General features: G+C 44.9%; 1 protein-coding gene across 10 annotated transcripts in view; it reads right to left on the reverse strand.

Moving 5' to 3' along the window:
- Window positions 1-3,734: 3,734 nt before the first annotated feature.
- LOC140347500 (ubiquitin-associated protein 2-like) overlaps window positions 3,735-19,197 on the reverse strand; it is a 35,695-nt gene continuing 20,232 nt past the window's right edge. For 3 of the 10 annotated variants that reach the window (XM_072433957.1, XM_072433954.1, XM_072433959.1), the window contains exons 16-29: window positions 18,583-18,835; window positions 18,470-18,509; window positions 17,363-17,483; window positions 16,989-17,043; window positions 14,232-14,451; window positions 14,067-14,158; window positions 13,825-13,875; window positions 13,676-13,754; window positions 13,248-13,445; window positions 12,348-12,518; window positions 11,193-11,297; window positions 6,229-6,305; window positions 5,641-5,832; window positions 3,735-4,443 (exon numbers count right to left, since the gene is read on the reverse strand). In XM_072433957.1, coding sequence (XP_072290058.1) covers window positions 4,348-4,443; window positions 5,641-5,832; window positions 6,229-6,305; window positions 11,193-11,297; window positions 12,348-12,518; window positions 13,248-13,445; window positions 13,676-13,754; window positions 13,825-13,875; window positions 14,067-14,158; window positions 14,232-14,451; window positions 16,989-17,043; window positions 17,363-17,483; window positions 18,470-18,509; window positions 18,583-18,835 — 1,750 coding nt within the window. In that variant the 3' untranslated portion in view covers window positions 3,735-4,347. The remainder of the gene's footprint in view (window positions 4,444-5,640; window positions 5,833-6,228; window positions 6,306-11,192; window positions 11,298-12,347; window positions 12,519-13,247; window positions 13,446-13,675; window positions 13,755-13,824; window positions 13,876-14,066; window positions 14,159-14,231; window positions 14,452-16,988; window positions 17,044-17,362; window positions 17,484-18,469; window positions 18,510-18,582; window positions 18,836-19,197) is intronic. The other 7 variants (XM_072433964.1, XM_072433960.1, XM_072433963.1 and 4 more) reach the window with 5 other exon arrangements.

Raw genomic sequence — 19,197 nt, forward strand, 5'->3', positions numbered from 1 at the left:
TATTATTTATTATATGATATCTCAATCATTTATAAATTGTTGTATATATACTGTTGTATTATTATATTGGAAAGAAAACACAAAAAACATATACTTTTAAGAATATTTATAGACAGGGAAAATACCAGAAATATTTAGTTTAGTTTATTTACACTTCAGACAGCATTCATTTACGTGACAGTAGTATTTACATTAAATATACAGATAGTCCAGGGAAGTATGTGTGGATGTGAGGACTGTGCGGGGCCTGCTTCAGCTACAGTTTGCAGAACCTGCACGTTCTACCTGGGGAAGGTGACTCCTTTCTCTTCTTCTTCTGCTGCTTCCTTTCCTACACTCTCTGTCTTGTGGCCTCTAGCTCCCTCTGGAACAGGGGTGGGCAATTATTTTCCTCCGAGGGCCATATTCGAATCCAGGCAAGTAGGCCCGCGATCATTGGTGTGAAAAAAAAAATTCAATATCAAATAAAATATAACTTTTTTGTCAAATATAGGCTATTGAATCTATTATTTAAATCAGGTCAAGTCATATTTATTAAGAATACAAGTGCAGACAGATGCATGAGGGCAAAAAATAAATAAAATAAAATAAAATCTTCCAATATTACTTGGCATGTTTGGCAGGCTGGATTATAAAGACAAACATGTGGCCAGCGGGCCGTAGTTTGCCCACCCCTGCTCTGGAAGACCGCTGTGTCCACAAAGTCCTTAAAGGTGCCATAACATGCTTTTTTCACGTTTCGTAGTCTATCCTAAGTGTATAATTGATAATAATAAGGGTTGTGCAACACCCTTAACATAATAGTTAAGAAATATCACCCAGACCATGGACCCCCTCACCAACCCGGAAATGCAAACGGCTTGGTTTGATATTCGCCCCCACCCTTGCGAAGAGCAATCTGGCTCCCCCGCCCAACCCGTGACGTAGTCTCAGAGCGCGTGTGTGCCCCGCCCACCCGTGACGTAGTCTCAGAGAGCGCGTGTGTGCCCCGCCCACCCGTGACGTAGTCTCAGAGAGCGCGTGTGTGCCCCGCCCACCCGTGACGTAGTCTCAGAGCGCGTGTGTGCCCCGCCCACCCGTGACGTAGTGTGTCCCCCACAGCTGTGTGCTGTAAGCTCCGCGCGAGTGAGTGAGAAACGATAGAACTTCAGATCAACACTACTTTGAGACTAAATAAATCTGGTTTATTCTACAGCGTGCACAGAACAGATATATATATCTATAGATCTATATCTATATCTATATATCTATATCTATCTATATATCTATCTATATATATATATATAGATATATATATATAATGTCTTATGTCCATAAGGGGGTGAGGGGGGATGATGACGCGTGCTTGCCCTTATGACGCGGTCTTGCACCCACCGCCCGTCAGTTTGGAGATTCGCGGAAAGGAGATAGTCTGTAATATAGCTAAAAACTGCGGGAATCAATCAAAAAAACACTCTGGGTACATATATGAAGCACAAATAGCAATGTAAGAAGGTTAAAAGCTCTGAAAAGTCGATTTTGCATGTTATGGGACCTTTAAAGGTGGTGTTTCTTCAGGGCTGCTGCTGCTGCTGCTGACAAAAAAGTCACGTTAGTAGTTCAACAAAGACATCGGAAGTAGCAGTGACTTTACGTGACTAAAAACACAGTATCTCACAACAGGAACTTTACCAGAAAACGTTCTCAAATGCCCTTTATAAATGCCACAAAATGCGAGTGTTCAGGGGCAGCAAAGCATACGGAATGGAATAGGAAAAACTGCTTATGGGGAGTAATGGGAACGATACGATCAGCTCGATTGCTTCAGTCTGGTCGTAATAAAAACACAAAACTAACGTCTCAGATTTTTTTTTTACATCAAATAAAAAAAAATTGTCAATTTTTTTTTTTTTTTTTACATCGAATTTAGTTATTTTTGACATCATATTTTTGTAAACACTGAATTAAACGTTTTTTTGCATAGATTTTATTTTTTTGTATTTTATATACAACGCATATTTTTTTTATTAGATTCAATGTAAACAAAAAAAAAATTGATGGCAAAAAAACCGTAATAAAAACACAAAATCAAAATTCATATTTACAGTCGAGAAGTGGCAGTTGTTTGCGGAAGTATAGAGAATGCACGTCATATAATTTTCAGTTAATGTTAAACCAATTTAGAGTTTATGATGCTAATTACTAAACTTAGCATTCATTCAAAAGAATTCTAACTTCCACGGCTTTTTTAAAAACGTTTAGCACACCGGAAACAAACATGTCGGATCTCCATGGTAACGGAGGTTTTTTGACGATCCATCGCGAGCGCTTTGAAAAATACAGGAAGTAGTGCTGAGTTGTAAACACGCAGCAACAATTAAACAATTAAAGGTGTTTGCGTATATACATCGTATATATATCATAACTATTGTGTGAATAAGACGGGTTTTGTCCCTTGTTTACAATATGGTTGCTAGGTAACGGTTGCGGAATTACCTTTACCTGTCATTCACATCTGCTGCTCATGCCCAACCAGGAAGTGACATTATAAACGCCACCAAAATAGCCAACTTTTAAAATAAAATCTTGAATATAATTGTGTTCAATGTATAGTACAACCCGTAATATGTAATTTAAGAGAAATTATCAGTATATATTCTGAAAAATATATATATATATACATTTAGACATAATATATACATCTTGACTGTGGGATCCATCGTAGATATACATCAGCGACATCTGGTGGTGGGTGGGACACACTGAACTGCTTTTTAGCGTTAGTTACCGTTTCAAATTGTAGAAAATAGGGTTTAGTTTGGCAATGTGCACGAGCAATTTAGATTTTTAAAGACAGTCATAAAACCTTGTGATGTTCCATGTTAAGCCCCATGAAGTAATTATTTGAGAGGCAAGGAATATTTCCATTGTTTTTAATACAATTATCACTCATTTATACCATTATAGCATCAACGAACAAGTGGGAAAAGGAACAGGGGCCCAAACTGACCAAGTCAGTTAGTGCGAGCGCAGAACGTTCACTCAAAGACCTTATATGCACTTAAATTTGGTTTTACTGTATACACAATTTGACAGACTTGAATTCTGATTTCATGGTAAAGTTTCTGTTCACATTCTAGAATTTGATGTCAATCTCCATGTTTTTACAAATGTATGGAGTCTCCAAAGTTAAAAAAAACTGTTTACATTGGATCAATCTGTGTGTCCCAAAAGCACTACATAAGTCAAATGCATGAGTACAACGGACAGATCTCATCCTCAAATGCTTTTAAATTCAACTATTCAAAACAGACAAAATGGGAATGTTTGTTATTTGATTAGTCTTCTGATAATTTATTCTGAAGTTTTATTTTGTTGACCGACACATGTTGCTGGGACACGTTTTGTCAGTTCATTTATTATATGTTGTAATTATGACGTGCTCAACTTTTCTGTCTGTTGAAAAAGGCTTTTAATCTCAATGGGATTTTCATGGTTAAAAAAAAGAAATCTTCAATATGAATCAAAACTTTTACTGAACGGATGAGAACTCACATATGGGTGACCTTCAGAGTGAAGAATGTGAAAGACTGCAAGAGTCAAGCTGATTACATGGCATTTTCAAAGAGATCTAAAGAAAACAATCTTTCACATGGATAGTAAACGTAACATCGACTAAATGGAAAATATTGCTATCTTCTAAAAGCAATACAACAGAGCCATATATACAGTGTAAAAAAGAAACTTACAACGAATCATGGTTCCAACTGCTCAGAACTTTTATTTGGAGGGCAATGAACGTTAAAATTAAATTAAAATATAAAGTTTAGATCGGCAGGGCTATTCTTAAAGTGGAGGGCGCAGAAAACTCTCCAGAAAAAGGGAAATGGAACTACAAAAAAAAGTAAGTCTGGGGTCATCACTGGGGTTGTATATATAAAAAATAAAATAAAAACAGGAAAAAGGGAGAAGATGCAGTTAGTTTTAAAACCCCGCCCCCCGTCCAAAGTGTCCTCATATTCAGTGCTGGCTCTCGCGCTCGCTTCCCTTTTCCCTCCCGGACGTTTGGGTCTTTTACTTTCACACAAGCGCCGCCGTTCTGTCATAATGTAACAATCTTTCCTGTAGTTTTTGAAAAAGTAAACAAAAAGTCCTTCAAAAATAAAATGTCGCAACCACATTTAATATTCTACTATTACATATACAGTATATATATATATATATAAATACATAAATATCTTACATGTACAACCAATTTCAAAAAGGGGCAAAGTGAGAACCCAAAAGACTTATGAGGACTGGGGGGCGGGCGGGGCTGCGGCGGGGCTGCGGTCAGGTTGGAGCAGCTGTCTGGACTTGGCCCGATTCTCAGTTGGTCCAGTAGGGGGAGTTGGCGTAGCTGGACTTGCTGCCTTGAGATTTCTGTTGCATGTTTCCTGACTGACTTCGCTGTCCGGGACCACCCTAAAAACACATCGGCTCAAGTTCAGAACGTGAAGGAAAGAAAAGGGAAAAACACAAGACGGTGAAGTGGTTCTGTAAGGTTACAACTAACTAACTTATTAACAGCAAATATTCTTTATTAATTGACCGGTGTGATTACTTTCTATTGTACAATGAGACTTTTTAAATACATTTTCAACTGTATAAAAGATTGATTGAAGGCTTAGTATATTTACAAATTTAGTACATTAATTAAATTAGAAATAGTATTCTTTGGCATTGTGATTTAGTAATGTTTACACTATTATTTGTTGTAGTCGACTAGTCACAATTAGTGGATAAATCCTTGCTGCACTTGTTAAAAGACAGCATGAAAGGTATTTTAAAAGACTTTTCAGAAAAAGTACACATTTATCGACAATCCTCCAATTTTATATGCATTATTATCGGCAATTTGAGAACGCAGGCGGAAGTGCGCATGCCACTCCCCCGTGCGGACTGATACAACACACACGTGCGTTTATTAGCGCGACGGATCGCATCGCATCACTCATCTCCCGTAGATTTCCGTCTTATGAGTCAACTCGAACAGTCTTTCTCAGTCTTCATTTTGTCCTGTACACTGAGGGAACTATATTATGATAGATCAATGCGCTTAGACGCGCGGAAACATGCTGCTCTCGGGGGACGAGCCACACGCGGCTGCAGGTGAGCGGTAGGTGCGTTTTATGATTGATACGTGGCAGGACTAATCGGCAGTCCACGCCACGAGGAAATGAGACTAAAATTTGGGCCAAAAAAATCGTCCATTCAACCTTTAAACTAGTCTGAAAGCATTTGCACAAACACCAAAGATGAAGATTTCAGTGTTGGGAATTTTACTTTGTGTAAAATTACGTTTTTTTTTTATTAAAGAAGTAAAACTGGGTGATCTTGCTCAAGATGAATCCTCATTTCCTTTGTCAATGTCTCAATGTTTCTAGACTTTATTTGCACATTTTTAGTTGCTCAAAACCATTAGGCAGATGTCACATGATCTGAACTAAAGAAAATAATCTCCCAAACAATATGAAAAGTACTTTTTACTTTACAATCTAATTGTAAAAATGTAGTGCAGTAGAAAGTACAGATACTCGCTCTCAAATGTGAAGTAGTGACAGTAAAAAGTATGCAGAGTAACATTGACTGAGTCTAACACGACTTTAAGAGGAGCAGCACCTGTCCGTCCTGGGCCAGGTGGTGGTGCAGCAGCTGGGAGTGTGGCTGTTGATGCGGGGGCAGAATGTGCAGGAACGGGGCCGGAGCGTAGCCAGGGGCACCTCCAGGGTTCAGGGGCCCGGTGCCGCCCAGAGCAGAGGGCAGGCTGAAGGGAGGAGGCGTGGCCGTGTGGAAGCCCTGCTTGTCAAAAGACTGTGGAAGACGTGGACAATTTAATACAAAGCTGAATTAAACTAGGTCTCAAAACCACTGCTGGGGTCTGAGGGGCCCTCTCCTCCTGCCGCTGGGACCCTGAGTAATGCCTACATAACCATCACATTAAACTATTGAAATAATGTTTATGGCAGCCGACACAAACCTTTTTACTACTAAGGGCCAGTATAATACATGACTTTTGGGGGCCCAGTGGAAGGGGACAGGGGTGATATTAAGAGCACAAAATGGACTCCCTCGTTAGTCATGTTGGCCATTCACACGTTTGATTTTTTCCGTTCTGACAGTTTTATTATAGTTCTGTGAAGCGTGACTAAAAATATGAATCAAAAATGTGATGTCCCGGCGCTGCTCATCACATCCAGGAGCTCTCACCTGTGATTTGCTATAGATGGACCCTCCCATGTCGGGTACTCCTCCACTGGACCCTGAGGCGGACAGACCAGGAGCTGCTGCGGGGAAGAGGGAAGAGGAGGAGGGAGGAAACAGAGGAAGAGTGTGATTAAAATATACTATGTTGTTTATCTTGGTCCAAAGGTGTCACAATAATAAGTTTTGTTGAAGCGGCTGGCTCAAGCGCAGAGGACTACATAGACCATGATGCTTTGCTCAGTTTCAGCGCCGCAAACAAGGAGTGAAGCTTATTTTGCATACACCAGCAGTCAAAATCTTGGTCACAATGTTCTTGACATTATCAAGTATCTTCAGATTTGCTTCACTCAAGACGAGCGAGCTTCACTCGAGACGACTCGACGAGCGAGCTTCACTCGAGACGAGCGAGCTTCACTCGAGACGAGCGAGCTTCACTCGAGACGAGCGAGCTTCACTCGAGACGAGCGAGCTTCACTCGAGACGACTCGACGAGCGAGCTTCACTCGAGCTTCACTCGAGACGAGCGAGCTTCACTCGAGACGAGCGAGCTTCACTCGAGACGAGCGAGCTTCACTCGAGACGAGCGAGCTTCACTCGAGACGAGCGAGCTTCACTCGAGACGACTCGAGACGAGCGAGCTTCACTCGAGACGAGCGAGCTTCACTCGAGACGAGCGAGCTTCACTCGAGACGACTCGACGAGCGAGCTTCACTCGAGACGAGCGAGCTTCACTCGAGACGAGCGAGCTTCACTCGAGACGAGCGAGCTTCACTCGAGACGAGCGAGCTTCACTCGAGACGAGCGAGCTTCACTCGAGACGACTCGAGACGAGCGAGCTTCACTCGAGACGACTCGAGACGAGCGAGCTTCACTCGAGACGACTCGACGAGCGAGCTTCACTCGAGACGAGCGAGCTTCACTCGAGACGAGCGAGCTTCACTCGAGACGAGCGAGCTTCACTCGAGACGAGCGAGCTTCACTCGAGACGAGCGAGCTTCACTCGAGACGACCGAGCTTCACTCGAGACGACTCGAGACGAGCGAGCTTCACTCGAGACGACCGAGCTTCACTCGAGACGACTCGAGACGAGCGAGCTTCACTCGAGACGAGCGAGCTTCACTCGAGACGAGCGAGCTTCACTCGAGACGAGCGAGCTTCACTCGAGACGAGCGAGCTTCACTCGAGACGAGCGAGCTTCACTCGAGACGACTCGACGAGCGAGCTTCACTCGAGACGAGCGAGCTTCACTCGAGACGACTCGAGACGAGCGAGCTTCACTCGAGACGAGCGAGCTTCACTCGAGACGACTCGACGAGCGAGCTTCACTCGAGACGAGCGAGCTTCACTCGAGACGAGCGAGCTTCACTCGAGACGAGCGAGCTTCACTCGAGACGAGCGAGCTTCACTCGAGACGAGCGAGCTTCACTCGAGACGAGCGAGCTTCACTCGAGACGAGCGAGCTTCACTCGAGACGAGCGAGCTTCACTCGAGACGAGCGAGCTTCACTCGAGACGAGCGAGCTTCACTCGAGACGAGCGAGCTTCACTCGAGACGAGCGAGCTTCACTCGAGACGAGCGAGCTTCACTCGAGACGAGCGAGCTTCACTCGAGACGAGCGAGCTTCACTCGAGACGAGCGAGCTTCACTCGAGACGAGCGAGCTTCACTCGAGACGAGCGAGCTTCACTCGAGACGAGCGAGCTTCACTCGAGACGAGCGAGCTTCACTCGAGACGACCGAGCTTCACTCGAGACGACTCGAGACGAGCGAGCTTCACTCGAGACGAGCGAGCTTCACTCGAGACGAGCGAGCTTCACTCGAGACGAGCGAGCTTCACTCGAGACGACTCGACGAGCGAGCTTCACTCGAGACGAGCGAGCTTCACTCGAGACGAGCGAGCTTCACTCGAGACGACTCGAGACGAGCGAGCTTCACTCGAGACGACTCGAGACGAGCGAGCTTCACTCGAGACGAGCGAGCTTCACTCGAGACGACTCGACGAGCGAGCTTCACTCGAGACGAGCGAGCTTCACTCGAGACGAGCGAGCTTCACTCGAGACGAGCGAGCTTCACTCGAGACGAGCGAGCTTCACTCGAGACGAGCGAGCTTCACTCGAGACGAGCGAGCTTCACTCGAGACGAGCGAGCTTCACTCGAGACGAGCGAGCTTCACTCGAGACGAGCGAGCTTCACTCGAGACGAGCGAGCTTCACTCGAGACGAGCGAGCTTCACTCGAGACGAGCGAGCTTCACTCGAGACGAGCGAGCTTCACTCGAGACGAGCGAGCTTCACTCGAGACGAGCGAGCTTCACTCGAGACGAGCGAGCTTCACTCGAGACGAGCGAGCTTCACTCGAGACGAGCGAGCTTCACTCGAGACGAGCGAGCTTCACTCGAGACGAGCGAGCTTCACTCGAGACGAGCGAGCTTCACTCGAGACGAGCGAGCTTCACTCGAGACGACTCGAGACGAGCGAGCTTCACTCGAGACGAGCGAGCTTCACTCGAGACGAGCGAGCTTCACTCGAGACGAGCGAGCTTCACTCGAGACGAGCGAGCTTCACTCGAGACGAGCGAGCTTCACTCGAGACGACTCGAGACGAGCGAGCTTCACTCGAGACGACTCGAGACGAGCGAGCTTCACTCGAGACGAGCGAGCTTCACTCGAGACGAGCGAGCTTCACTCGAGACGACTCGAGACGAGCGAGCTTCACTCGAGACGAGCGAGCTTCACTCGAGACGAGCGAGCTTCACTCGAGACGAGCGAGCTTCACTCGAGACGAGCGAGCTTCACTCGAGACGAGCGAGCTTCACTCGAGACGAGCGAGCTTCACTCGAGACGACTCGACGAGCGAGCTTCACTCGAGACGAGCGAGCTTCACTCGAGACGACTCGAGACGAGCGAGCTTCACTCGAGACGAGCGAGCTTCACTCGAGACGAGCGAGCTTCACTCGAGACGACTCGAGACGAGCGAGCTTCACTCGAGACGACTCGAGACGAGCGAGCTTCACTCGAGACGAGCGAGCTTCACTCGAGACGAGCGAGCTTCACTCGAGACGACTCGACGAGCGAGCTTCACTCGAGACGACTCGACGAGCGAGCTTCACTCGAGACGACTCGACGAGCGAGCTTCACTCGAGACGACTCGACGAGCGAGCTTCACTCGAGACGACACGACGAGCGAGCTTCACTCGAGACGACTCGACGAGCGAGCTTCACTCGAGACGAGCGAGCTTGACTCGACGAGCGAGCTTCACTCGAGACGAGCGAGCTTGACTCGACGAGCGAGCTTCACTCGAGACGAGCGAGCTTGACTCGACGAGCGAGCTTCACTCGAGACGAGCGAGCTTGACTCGACGAGCGAGCTTCACTCGAGACGAGCGAGCTTGACTCGACGAGCGAGCTTCACTCGAGACGAGCGAGCTTGACTCGACGAGCGAGCTTCACTCGAGACGAGCGAGCTTCACTCGAGACGAGCGAGCTTCACTCGAGACGAGCGAGCTTCACTCGAGACGAACGAGCTTTATCAGGGCTCAGAAGTCACCTGCCAAGATCACAACAGATCAAACCCAAGAGGGATTCTGTCAAGGTTTTGAAGAATCCAAAATATAAAATCTTGATTTGAGTCATTTCACACTTTGGTATAGTAGCCTACATTGCATATTTCACACTACCTGCCATTTGTTCTTGTCCATAACCACTCTGAGGTACTTGTACATTAAAGGATCTAGTCTTATCCACATTATTCCAGGCATTGCCCTGGGTGATGCCATCTTTTGTAATCCTTCTTCTGGTTGTATTAGTTATAGAGCTGCCGAGCAGAAGATAAGTGACCAGACTATTCCCTGGTTCTCCACTTAAGTGAACACAGTTCCTGCTGGACTTAAGCGGCTCACAACAGACGTGTTGATCTATTTCTAAGGAGTTATTTATCGGTTGGGTTTTTTGCCTGCTTCCATCCTCCTGTATTTCTTTAATTGTGCGTTGAAACACTAAGAGTTAAGAAAAGAGAACTATTACCTGTCCCATAATTGGGAAATTCCAGTTTCAGTGAGAATTCACAACGCAAATCATGAAGATAAACATTTATAAAACATTACATGAAAAGGTTTGTCCAAACATTTAACTGGTAGTGTATATATTACTGTATTCAACAGGAACTCTTAACCCTTTGGAATCATTTAAAAATACAATTTTGTCAGAAAAATTACTTCTAAATGGCTCTAAATTTAGCTTAACAGTATTTTAGCAGCTAAACCTGCAGTGACGAGGATACAGCCCTAAAACACATTAAGTTACGATTTGTATGACTGCTGGAGTTCTATACAGTTAGTAGATGGGCAGCCATTAGAAAAGCAGATGCAGAGCTCCGTCCCACACACATGCAGAGCACAGCAGCGTCCCGAGCGCTGAGCAGCAGCGTCCTGAGGTCCCGAGCGCTGAGCGGCAGCGTCCCCAGCGCTGAGCATGCTCAGACTGATCTTGAACACTGAACAGACTGATCAGATGAGTGTTGCGTGTAGCATGTGCTACACCTGATATTCATGACATGGACCGGTCACTGAAGATCGTCTTTAAACAAATGCCGATTGTAAAAAAAATCTTCAATAAATGGAACTTTTATATTTACTAGGATGATCATGTTGTAGTTATTGTGACAGGCCTAGCTGTGCAGACACATGATGTCCAGGGATGTCACAACAGCAGACGTGAGTGTCATTGTGAAGGGAATGTCACAATCTCATGACTTATTCACATTGTCTTTTTATTCACCTTGTCAAATAATAATGTGCCGTCAACCTTTCAGTGATAAAGGCATGTCAGAATAATTCTTTAAGAGCAAGAATTTTAAGTGAGCGATTCATTTGGACCGCTGCAAAAAGCACATCATTTGCAGATTTTGGATGAGGTGAATAATCTTGGCACCGCTGGTGGCTCAGGTGGGTGTGTCGTGGTGAGTGTTGGTACCTTTTCCTGGACCGCTGCCCGCTGACTTGACCTGTGACTGGGCAGAGCCTCCGTACCCTCCCTTACTGTAGTCCCCAGCGTGGGCTTGGGACAGGTCGTCAAAGGCTGAAGGAGGCAGAGGCGCCGGGGGCAGAACGGCAGAGAGAGGGGTAAGGAAGGGTGAGGAGGAGAGGAGAGGCAGTAAGGTCACCTGACTAACATGGCTGAACACCGAGCAGGGGCCGGAGCCTGAGAAGCATCACAAGCCCAGAACACACATGCCCAACTCTACATGCAACTCATGTGCAAACGTCCCAACCACAGACAGTTCAGAATCACACGAGTTTGGCTAAAATCACCCAAAATGGAAGCTATTTCTACATGAAGCAGTGTCCCGAGCATCAGCTCGGAGCCAGACAAATCTCACTTGGTATTGTTCAGGTTCAGACCAAAAGCATAATGTAGTAAAACTTTATATTTACTGGCAGTCGGACCAGAACTCCTCATTTGCTTCAATGTTCTAGCATTAAATGTATATAATGTTGTTTTGTTAGAAGAATAAGTAACTGCCACATAATATCTGTATTAGTCATCAGCAAATAGGTCAAAGTATCAGAGCTAACAGAAGCGCCTCTGTAACAAGGGCAGGACTGGATCATAGACTGTACACAGGAGTGGACACAGCTAACCTGCTAGCCTAGCCGCCGTGCTCCAAACAGGAAGTGACAAAAACATGTGTCAGATTAGTCCTTCTTGTCCTCTGCATTTGACCCATGCCACTGGGGCATCTCCTCAGAAGCAGTGCTTCACAAGCTTGGTCAGAACTACCTTTACCCGTTGTGCATGTGTTGTATTGATGGTGGGAAACCCACCCAGACCCCAGGGGAAATATGCCACATCGAACATGCGACCTTCTTGCTGTGAGGCGAGAGTGCCATCCACTCTCCCACTGTGCCTTGAGCCTCTGTATAGGTCCGAAAACGTTTATCAATCATTGAAATAATTGATAGCCAATTTAGTAATCAATTCGCTTGTTTCAGCCCTACGTTATACGCCTAAGTGGGTGATTTTAGACAGAGCCCATGTCACTCCAGAAGTACAGCCCAGTGTAGCAGACTCCAACTTCACACTCAACGCTGCGTGTGCAGAAGAAACCTTTGTAGTGCGGCGTCTTACCGGCGCCATAGGCATGCTGGCCGTAGCCGCCCTGGTGCTGCTGGTGGTACTGGCTGGAGGGCGTGGCCAGGCCGAGGGCTGGCTGTTTGGCCGAGGCCGGGGGCACAAACACGGTGGGGCCGTACTGGAACGCAGAGGGCACTCCGGGCATGCCAGCGTAGTACGGCAGACCTGAGGATGGGAGGCAAGACTGTTCTATCGCAGGGTTTGACATGACATTTTACAGACATAATATGGAATTGTTTGTGAAAGTAAAAGCTCTACAGCCTTAAGCCTTGCTCAGACTGCACCGGAACACTGCGCCTGCTGATGTTTGAGAGGTATTCTGGAATGTGGAGGGCAGGTCTAAAATGTAAGTTCACCTCCCACTTCTACCAGTTTCTCAGACTGGGTGCCATCCTCCCACAACCACTTGGTCTGTCTATGATAAACACCTCTGGACAAATGCAGACAAATGTTCTTACTTTCACCTCTGGAACATCTCTCGGCTCTGGCCTTTAAACATGCTCTTGGACCTTTGCTTTGGCCTTTATTCAATTAAATTTATTTTTGTAACGCCCAAAATCACAACAGTTGCCTCTGAGGGCAAACAGTTGCCTCTGAGGGCGAGAACTTTAGAACTTTAGCAGTGTGTGGTTTAATACATTCAGTATTTTATCAGCAAGGAAATGCGTTTGTTTTTGATGAGGGAACAAATCCTCCAATTAAAACATTCTATAGATGCATTACAGATGTGGAACAGGGACCGCACATTTATATATTGTACTGTGATTAACTTTAGAACATGTTACTTATTTGACCCGTAGAGGCCATTTCTGAAGGGTTATGTTATTTGTTTATCAGAGCTAAAAGGGTATAAATTGTGATGTAGGCGGTTCGCTGTACTGGAATGGCTCGTACCGGTGTATCCGTAGCCTGGGGGCAGAGGAGGGTTGAGGAAGGCCTGGTTTTGGGCCTGTTGGTTCTGGGCCTGTTGGCTCTGGGCCTGGCTCTGGGCCTGTGGAGGCTGCTGCTGCTGGGACTGGACGCCCGCTGAGGAGAGACTGGTTGGAGGCGCAGGGGAAGACGAGTCGTTTCGCCCAAACTTTGTGGCTTCACCTGCCAAAGAGATGTCAAAATAAAGCTCTAGATTCTATGTGCCAAGCAGCATATAACAGGACACTTATGTGTTACAACTATTGTAATTAAATGCGCATTTCATACCAAACATGATTGACAAACTTATTTTTAAAACGTGCCCATTGTGATTAGCACTCAAATTGTGATTTGATTGTGATGAATGTAGCAGCCCTATCATACGAAACATGGTGAGGCCTGATCTGACGTACCAGAGTATGGATTGGTGGCCAGGCCGTCCCTTCCGGGCATTGCGGCTGTTGTGCCGGGGAATGTTACACCATAGTAGTCCTGCGGAAGAAACGAACGCAGATTTATTATCAAGCATCAACTCTAACCCTTACACAAGAAATGAGCTCACCATAGGAAGACGAGACTGCAGCATCTGCAGGTCCTCATATCCATAGATCTGCTGTTGGGATAAAGTGAAGTGGAGAAACTTTAAACTCAATCCAATGCAAACTGGACATGGGTTTGCAAGCACTAATTATTTTAGACATGTAAAACAAATTGGTTTAATACTATCTAACGAATAGTCCCCTATATGCCATCACATTCGTCATCTAAAAACATCAACATGACTAAAAATGAATAAAGAGTTACCGGGTAAGCAGGGAGCAAGCCGCCAGGGCCCATGATGTACTGATTGGCCAAAAGAGGTGGAACTCCCTGGGCCAGGTTGGGAGGAGCTTTACCTGAGAAAAGACCATGTTAATGTGTAATGATTGAACACCGCCTTTGAAAAGATAATTGTGAAACTGTGCGTACCGGAGGAGGCTGTGAGCAGGGTAGCAGTGCGGCTGCCAGCAGCAGACAGGGAAGCGTTTGTGGGGGTCATGGAGGGGCCGTTGGGAGCGAGTCCTGGAGCTCCAGATTGGTGCAGGCCATTGGAGCTCGTGGCCAGAGGAATAGAGGTGTTACTGGGGATGACCTGACCGGAAGACGAAGGGAAAGTGTGGAGGCTGCTACTGCTCTCATCACTGCCCATCTGCAGAACAACGACCAGTTCAAAAACAACACTTTTAAAATGACTAAAATGCATTTGGACCGTTGCAAACTGCTTTAAATCAACTAGTTATGCTGGGGCTGGGAGTTACGGCCCAAAAATAAAATCAAGATTTTTTCGCAAATTTCGGATGATTACGATTTTAAATCGAAGTCACCGGTGACTGCTGCTCTTTAAAAGAAAAGCTTAATATGCCTGTCATTTAGGCTATAAATGTATACGTCTGTATTCCTATGGGCTTAGTCTTTTTAGTTTATTGTAGTGGTTTAGTTTCCCTTTCATTAGGTCACAAGTAATTTGTTTCACATGTGAAAGTTTAAGTTTGCGTGTGTCCACCTCTTACACGCGCGTCGCCATGGACAGCCCAACACTTGATGGGGCTGAGCAAGGCTGCTGCTTTTTTTCTCAGATGAGACAAACTAATCACGATCACATGCCCCCTACACCAGTAAGGGTCTAGTCCAGGGGTGTCAAACTCATTTGGGCCGCGGGCCAAATTTCGACGCTCAGGCTGGGTCGCGGGCCGAACATAACGTAAAACATAAAACTATAAAAAAAATATAAGAAATAGCTTTATATAGCCTACACTGTTTTGAAGCAATTACTGGATCGATAAAAAAAAAATTACACAACGCTTGTTCTCATAAACTGAAATGTATTAAGAAAAACAAGTGTGATTTCACAAATACTGTGCTTCAGTTTATGTGCATTACAACTTCAGAGTTGATCTACAGTTCTACAGAGATAAACATTTGACTTTATAACAAAATAAACTTCTCAAGATCTAAAAAAAAACGTTTAAATGTACCAACTAACATTTCCACGTAGTTATCTGTACACCTGAACTGACACACAACTAAACTTCTGCTAGAAAAGTGCACTTCTCCCTCGGCACAGCAGTGTAGTAGAGCCCCGTGGGGGAGAGGCGGCCACCGGCAGCAATGTGGGACGCGTAGTTTTAGCGATAAAAATGGTTACGGATGTAACTACGGTTCTATAAATCGATTAGGAAAAAAAACATATATATATTTTTTTTAATATCAATTTTAAAAAGGTTCGGCGGGCCAGAGTTTGGTCTATGGTCTAGTCTATCCATCAATCATTTACAAATTCATTCATATTGAGGAGAACATAGGGCCAAAAAACGTGTCTGCTGCTTGTTACTAGGGATGCGTACCGCTACGACGGACCGGATCTGGAAAAACGAAACCCCGGTGATTCGGTTCTGGACTCATAAAATATAGCACTCAAATACTATATGCTTTTTGTTCTAGAATCTAGACCATCTTAAACCTTCCATTGATCGCGAAAAAAGACGTAAACACTGCCATGCTCCGCTGTCAATGGCGCACACGGACCCTAATTAGTGACACACGCGTCTTCCGGGCATAAGTTGAAGCCGGCGAATTAAGTTTAAAGATGCGAGAGAGAGCTGCGCGGAACCGTGTATCCACATGTCAACATTGAAGCGGCAGCCGGTAAGATCGCTGGCTTTATTTGAACTGTTTTAAAGCTGGGGCCGCCACGCGCGATGTTGTGATCGTTAATGGATTACGTGCGTCGCCGCATGTTAAAGGGGCGGGGTAAGCGTGGGGTCTTGTCTTGGTCTTTGGTCTGGGTGTAAATATTAATGAAATAACTTAAGTGTTATATTGTGGTGTGATGTATTTAGCATAAAGTAAATACAAAGTAAAGTCAAAGTAATATTGCTTAATTGCTGCATTCATTAATTGGAGTTTATATTTTGTAATAGTATTTTGTATTCTACAGTTGTTAAATATGGTCTGGTGTTTAATGCTGCTAATATGATGTATTATTTTGATGTGTTATGTGAATAAGTGGAATATTTTCATATTCTACTTTTGATACTGCTAAGTTGATTGCTTTATATTGATTCAAGTTTACTTTTATGCTAGTTTTTGTAACTGTTATTTTACACTGACTTAATTATTTACACTGGTGTATTGTCTGTTTGAAGGTTTTTACCTGACTTTTGATGCCAATGGAGCTGCAAAATTAAAGAGTGGAAATGTATCTAAAGGCAAAACATTAGGTCAAGGCAACCCTTGACCCAGACTGACTGTCAACAATACTCAACATGCTCTTGTTGTTGAGTCTTGAGTTGTTCCTCAAGTAAAACACATGAATGTGTGTTAACTGTTAAGCTATAGTTCAGCTGCTAGCTAGTAGCTTGTGATTTGTGACAAGTTGAGTTTATTTCAATCTGCAGTTAAGCCTCGTTTTCGATAGTAGTCCTTGTTCAATTGTCTTCAACTTAATTTAGCCAAGTAGCTTGTGTTATGCTGTTATAACATTATGCAAATATGGCATGGTTCAGGTTCGGACCTAAACCTCTGGATTCGAATCCGGACTTGAACCTGAACGTGGGTTTAGGTATGCATCCCTACTTGTTACGATGCAATTTTTAAGTCAATGGACCCATTTCTATTATTAAACCTTTTAAGATCAATAAAGCGTTTGACTAATAATCCCTGTTAAAGAATCAAATCAGAACATACTGTGGCAGAGTTTGTGTTCAGCGAAGATCCGGACGAGTGAGAGCTGGTCACATGACTGGGGGATAAAAACAGCACATTAAAACAGGAGCTCTCTGTGGACAACCAGGTGCTCTCTGTGGACAACCAGGTGCTCTCTGTGGACAACCAGGTGCTCTCTGTGGACAACCAGGTGCTCTCTGTGGACAACCAGGTGCTCTCTGTGGACAACCAGCAGCTCTCTGTGGTCAACCAGCAGCTCTCTGTGGTCAACCAGCAGCTCTCTGTGGTCAGTGGGGGATTCAGTCTGAGTCTCTCTACATGTTAAGATTAAGACATGTGCTTGTAACCATCATAATCCCACGCACTGAGCAGCCTCGTGTTGAAGGAGCGCTCACCTGCTGAGGGAGGAGATGGGACCGGAGTGTGAGGGAGTCACCGCGGGCGCCGGCGTGTGGTGGGACGGGCCACTGTCGCTGCTCAGAACCGGAGACTCGGGTTTGGATGTTCTCGCTGCCGCTGACCAGATGCAGCAAAATGTATTAATTTCAGAAAATACCAACAGAGGAGGGTTAACAATTCACATCTTATGAATTATATTTTACTATATGATGATTTTCTCTTATTATATAGTGCATGTTGTATATTTGAGATGATTTTGTATGCAAATGCTGCTCCTTAAAACTTTGTATACTTTAAAAAAGGTACACAATGTAACTTTTCTGGCATAGTTGACGTCCATCTTGTCTCCATAGAGATGTTATTGCTTTCCCTTGAATGTCACAGTGAGGCATTAAACGTTATTGAATATATTTACATGAGACCAATCAGGTGATGCCATCAGGCCAAGTTACAGGTAACATCTGTGGAGAGACGAGGCTGCTCACAATAAGAATGTGTTTCCATGGAAACCAGACATACGCTCAACCAGAAAGGTTAGGTAGTGCACCTTTCAAAACACATCCCAATCCATTTATGCATTTAATATTTAGGATGCACCAATATATCGGACCAGTATCGGCCAATATTCATGTTATTGAGTAACATCTGCATCAGACAAAAGCACCGATGCCAGTCCGCCAATATTAGGCTCCGATAATGAAAGCGCTGGATAATGACAGTCAAAGGTTTCACAGCCCGTTGTATCTGACCAAGTTAAAAGCTTTACAAGTTCTAGACAAAACTTAAATAAATGCGCGACAAATTCACTCCAAATACATGACATTGGTCTAAATTTCTATATATATATTAACTATACTAGTTAATATAATGTTCTTGTGGGGTCTTGATGCAAAGAGCATTTTTCTTTAGAAATTTCACCCTTTATAGAAGTTGCTTCTCAAATAAGCAGCTCAGATTGATCCTAATAGTTTAGACCACTACAAATACGCGCCAAAATGCATAGGATTCTTGGTGTTCAATAGGTCAGATTTCAGTTCTGGGTTAAGATTGATTTCCCAGACGCTGTGAGGAACGTTCTAACGAGCTGTAGATGAAACACTCACTGTCGGCTGTGCTTTGGGTCTTCATGTTGCTGTAGCCATTCTATGAAAACAGTGATTGTGAGTAAAAGCCTCAAACGTAAATGTACTTTGGAAAACTTTTAAAAAGTGCTTACTGTGAGCGGTCCAGAGGCAGGAGAGGCCAACTCTTTGCTCTGAGAGAAGCCCAGATGTGGTGGTAGCACTCGGGGGCCCGTGGGCTCGCCACGGCTCACAGTGGGACTGGAGGTGGACGGGGGCTGGGCTAGGCCACTGGGCAGAGCCATGGCCGGGCGATGCGTGGCACTGGGTAGGCCCAGAGAGGGGGAGGGGAAGGTAACCTCTGACACAGACGACGACGACAGGGTGGGCAGACTGCTCATGTGCTCACTGGACACAGGACAAGAGACGGTTCACAGCATTAGCTGGTAGAAGTAACTGGATACCATCACAATTATTGTTTAGGAGAAATGAATAATTTGAATATCAAATGTATCATCTATAATTACAATTCCTCATTTCTAAGGATTTTATCTTAACCCCTTCGGGGTCTGGAGCTTTTTTGGCCGTTTTGGGTACCTTCAATTTTGCCCTGATATACTACATAAAGAAATGTTTACCAGACCAATGTTCGTTATCTTTTTTTTTCAGCACAACCTCACCTATATGATCAGCTAGTTAGTTTTTCACTTTGACATACTATTTCAACATACTGGACCTAAACACACACAGAAAACACAAGTGAGTCTAGT

The sequence above is a fragment of the Eucyclogobius newberryi genome, unplaced genomic scaffold (assembly GCF_026437365.1).
Source record: "Eucyclogobius newberryi isolate DKJ021-1_F unplaced genomic scaffold, fEucNew1.0.hap1 SCAF_6, whole genome shotgun sequence".
Taxonomy (NCBI): domain Eukaryota; kingdom Metazoa; phylum Chordata; class Actinopteri; order Gobiiformes; family Gobiidae; genus Eucyclogobius; species Eucyclogobius newberryi.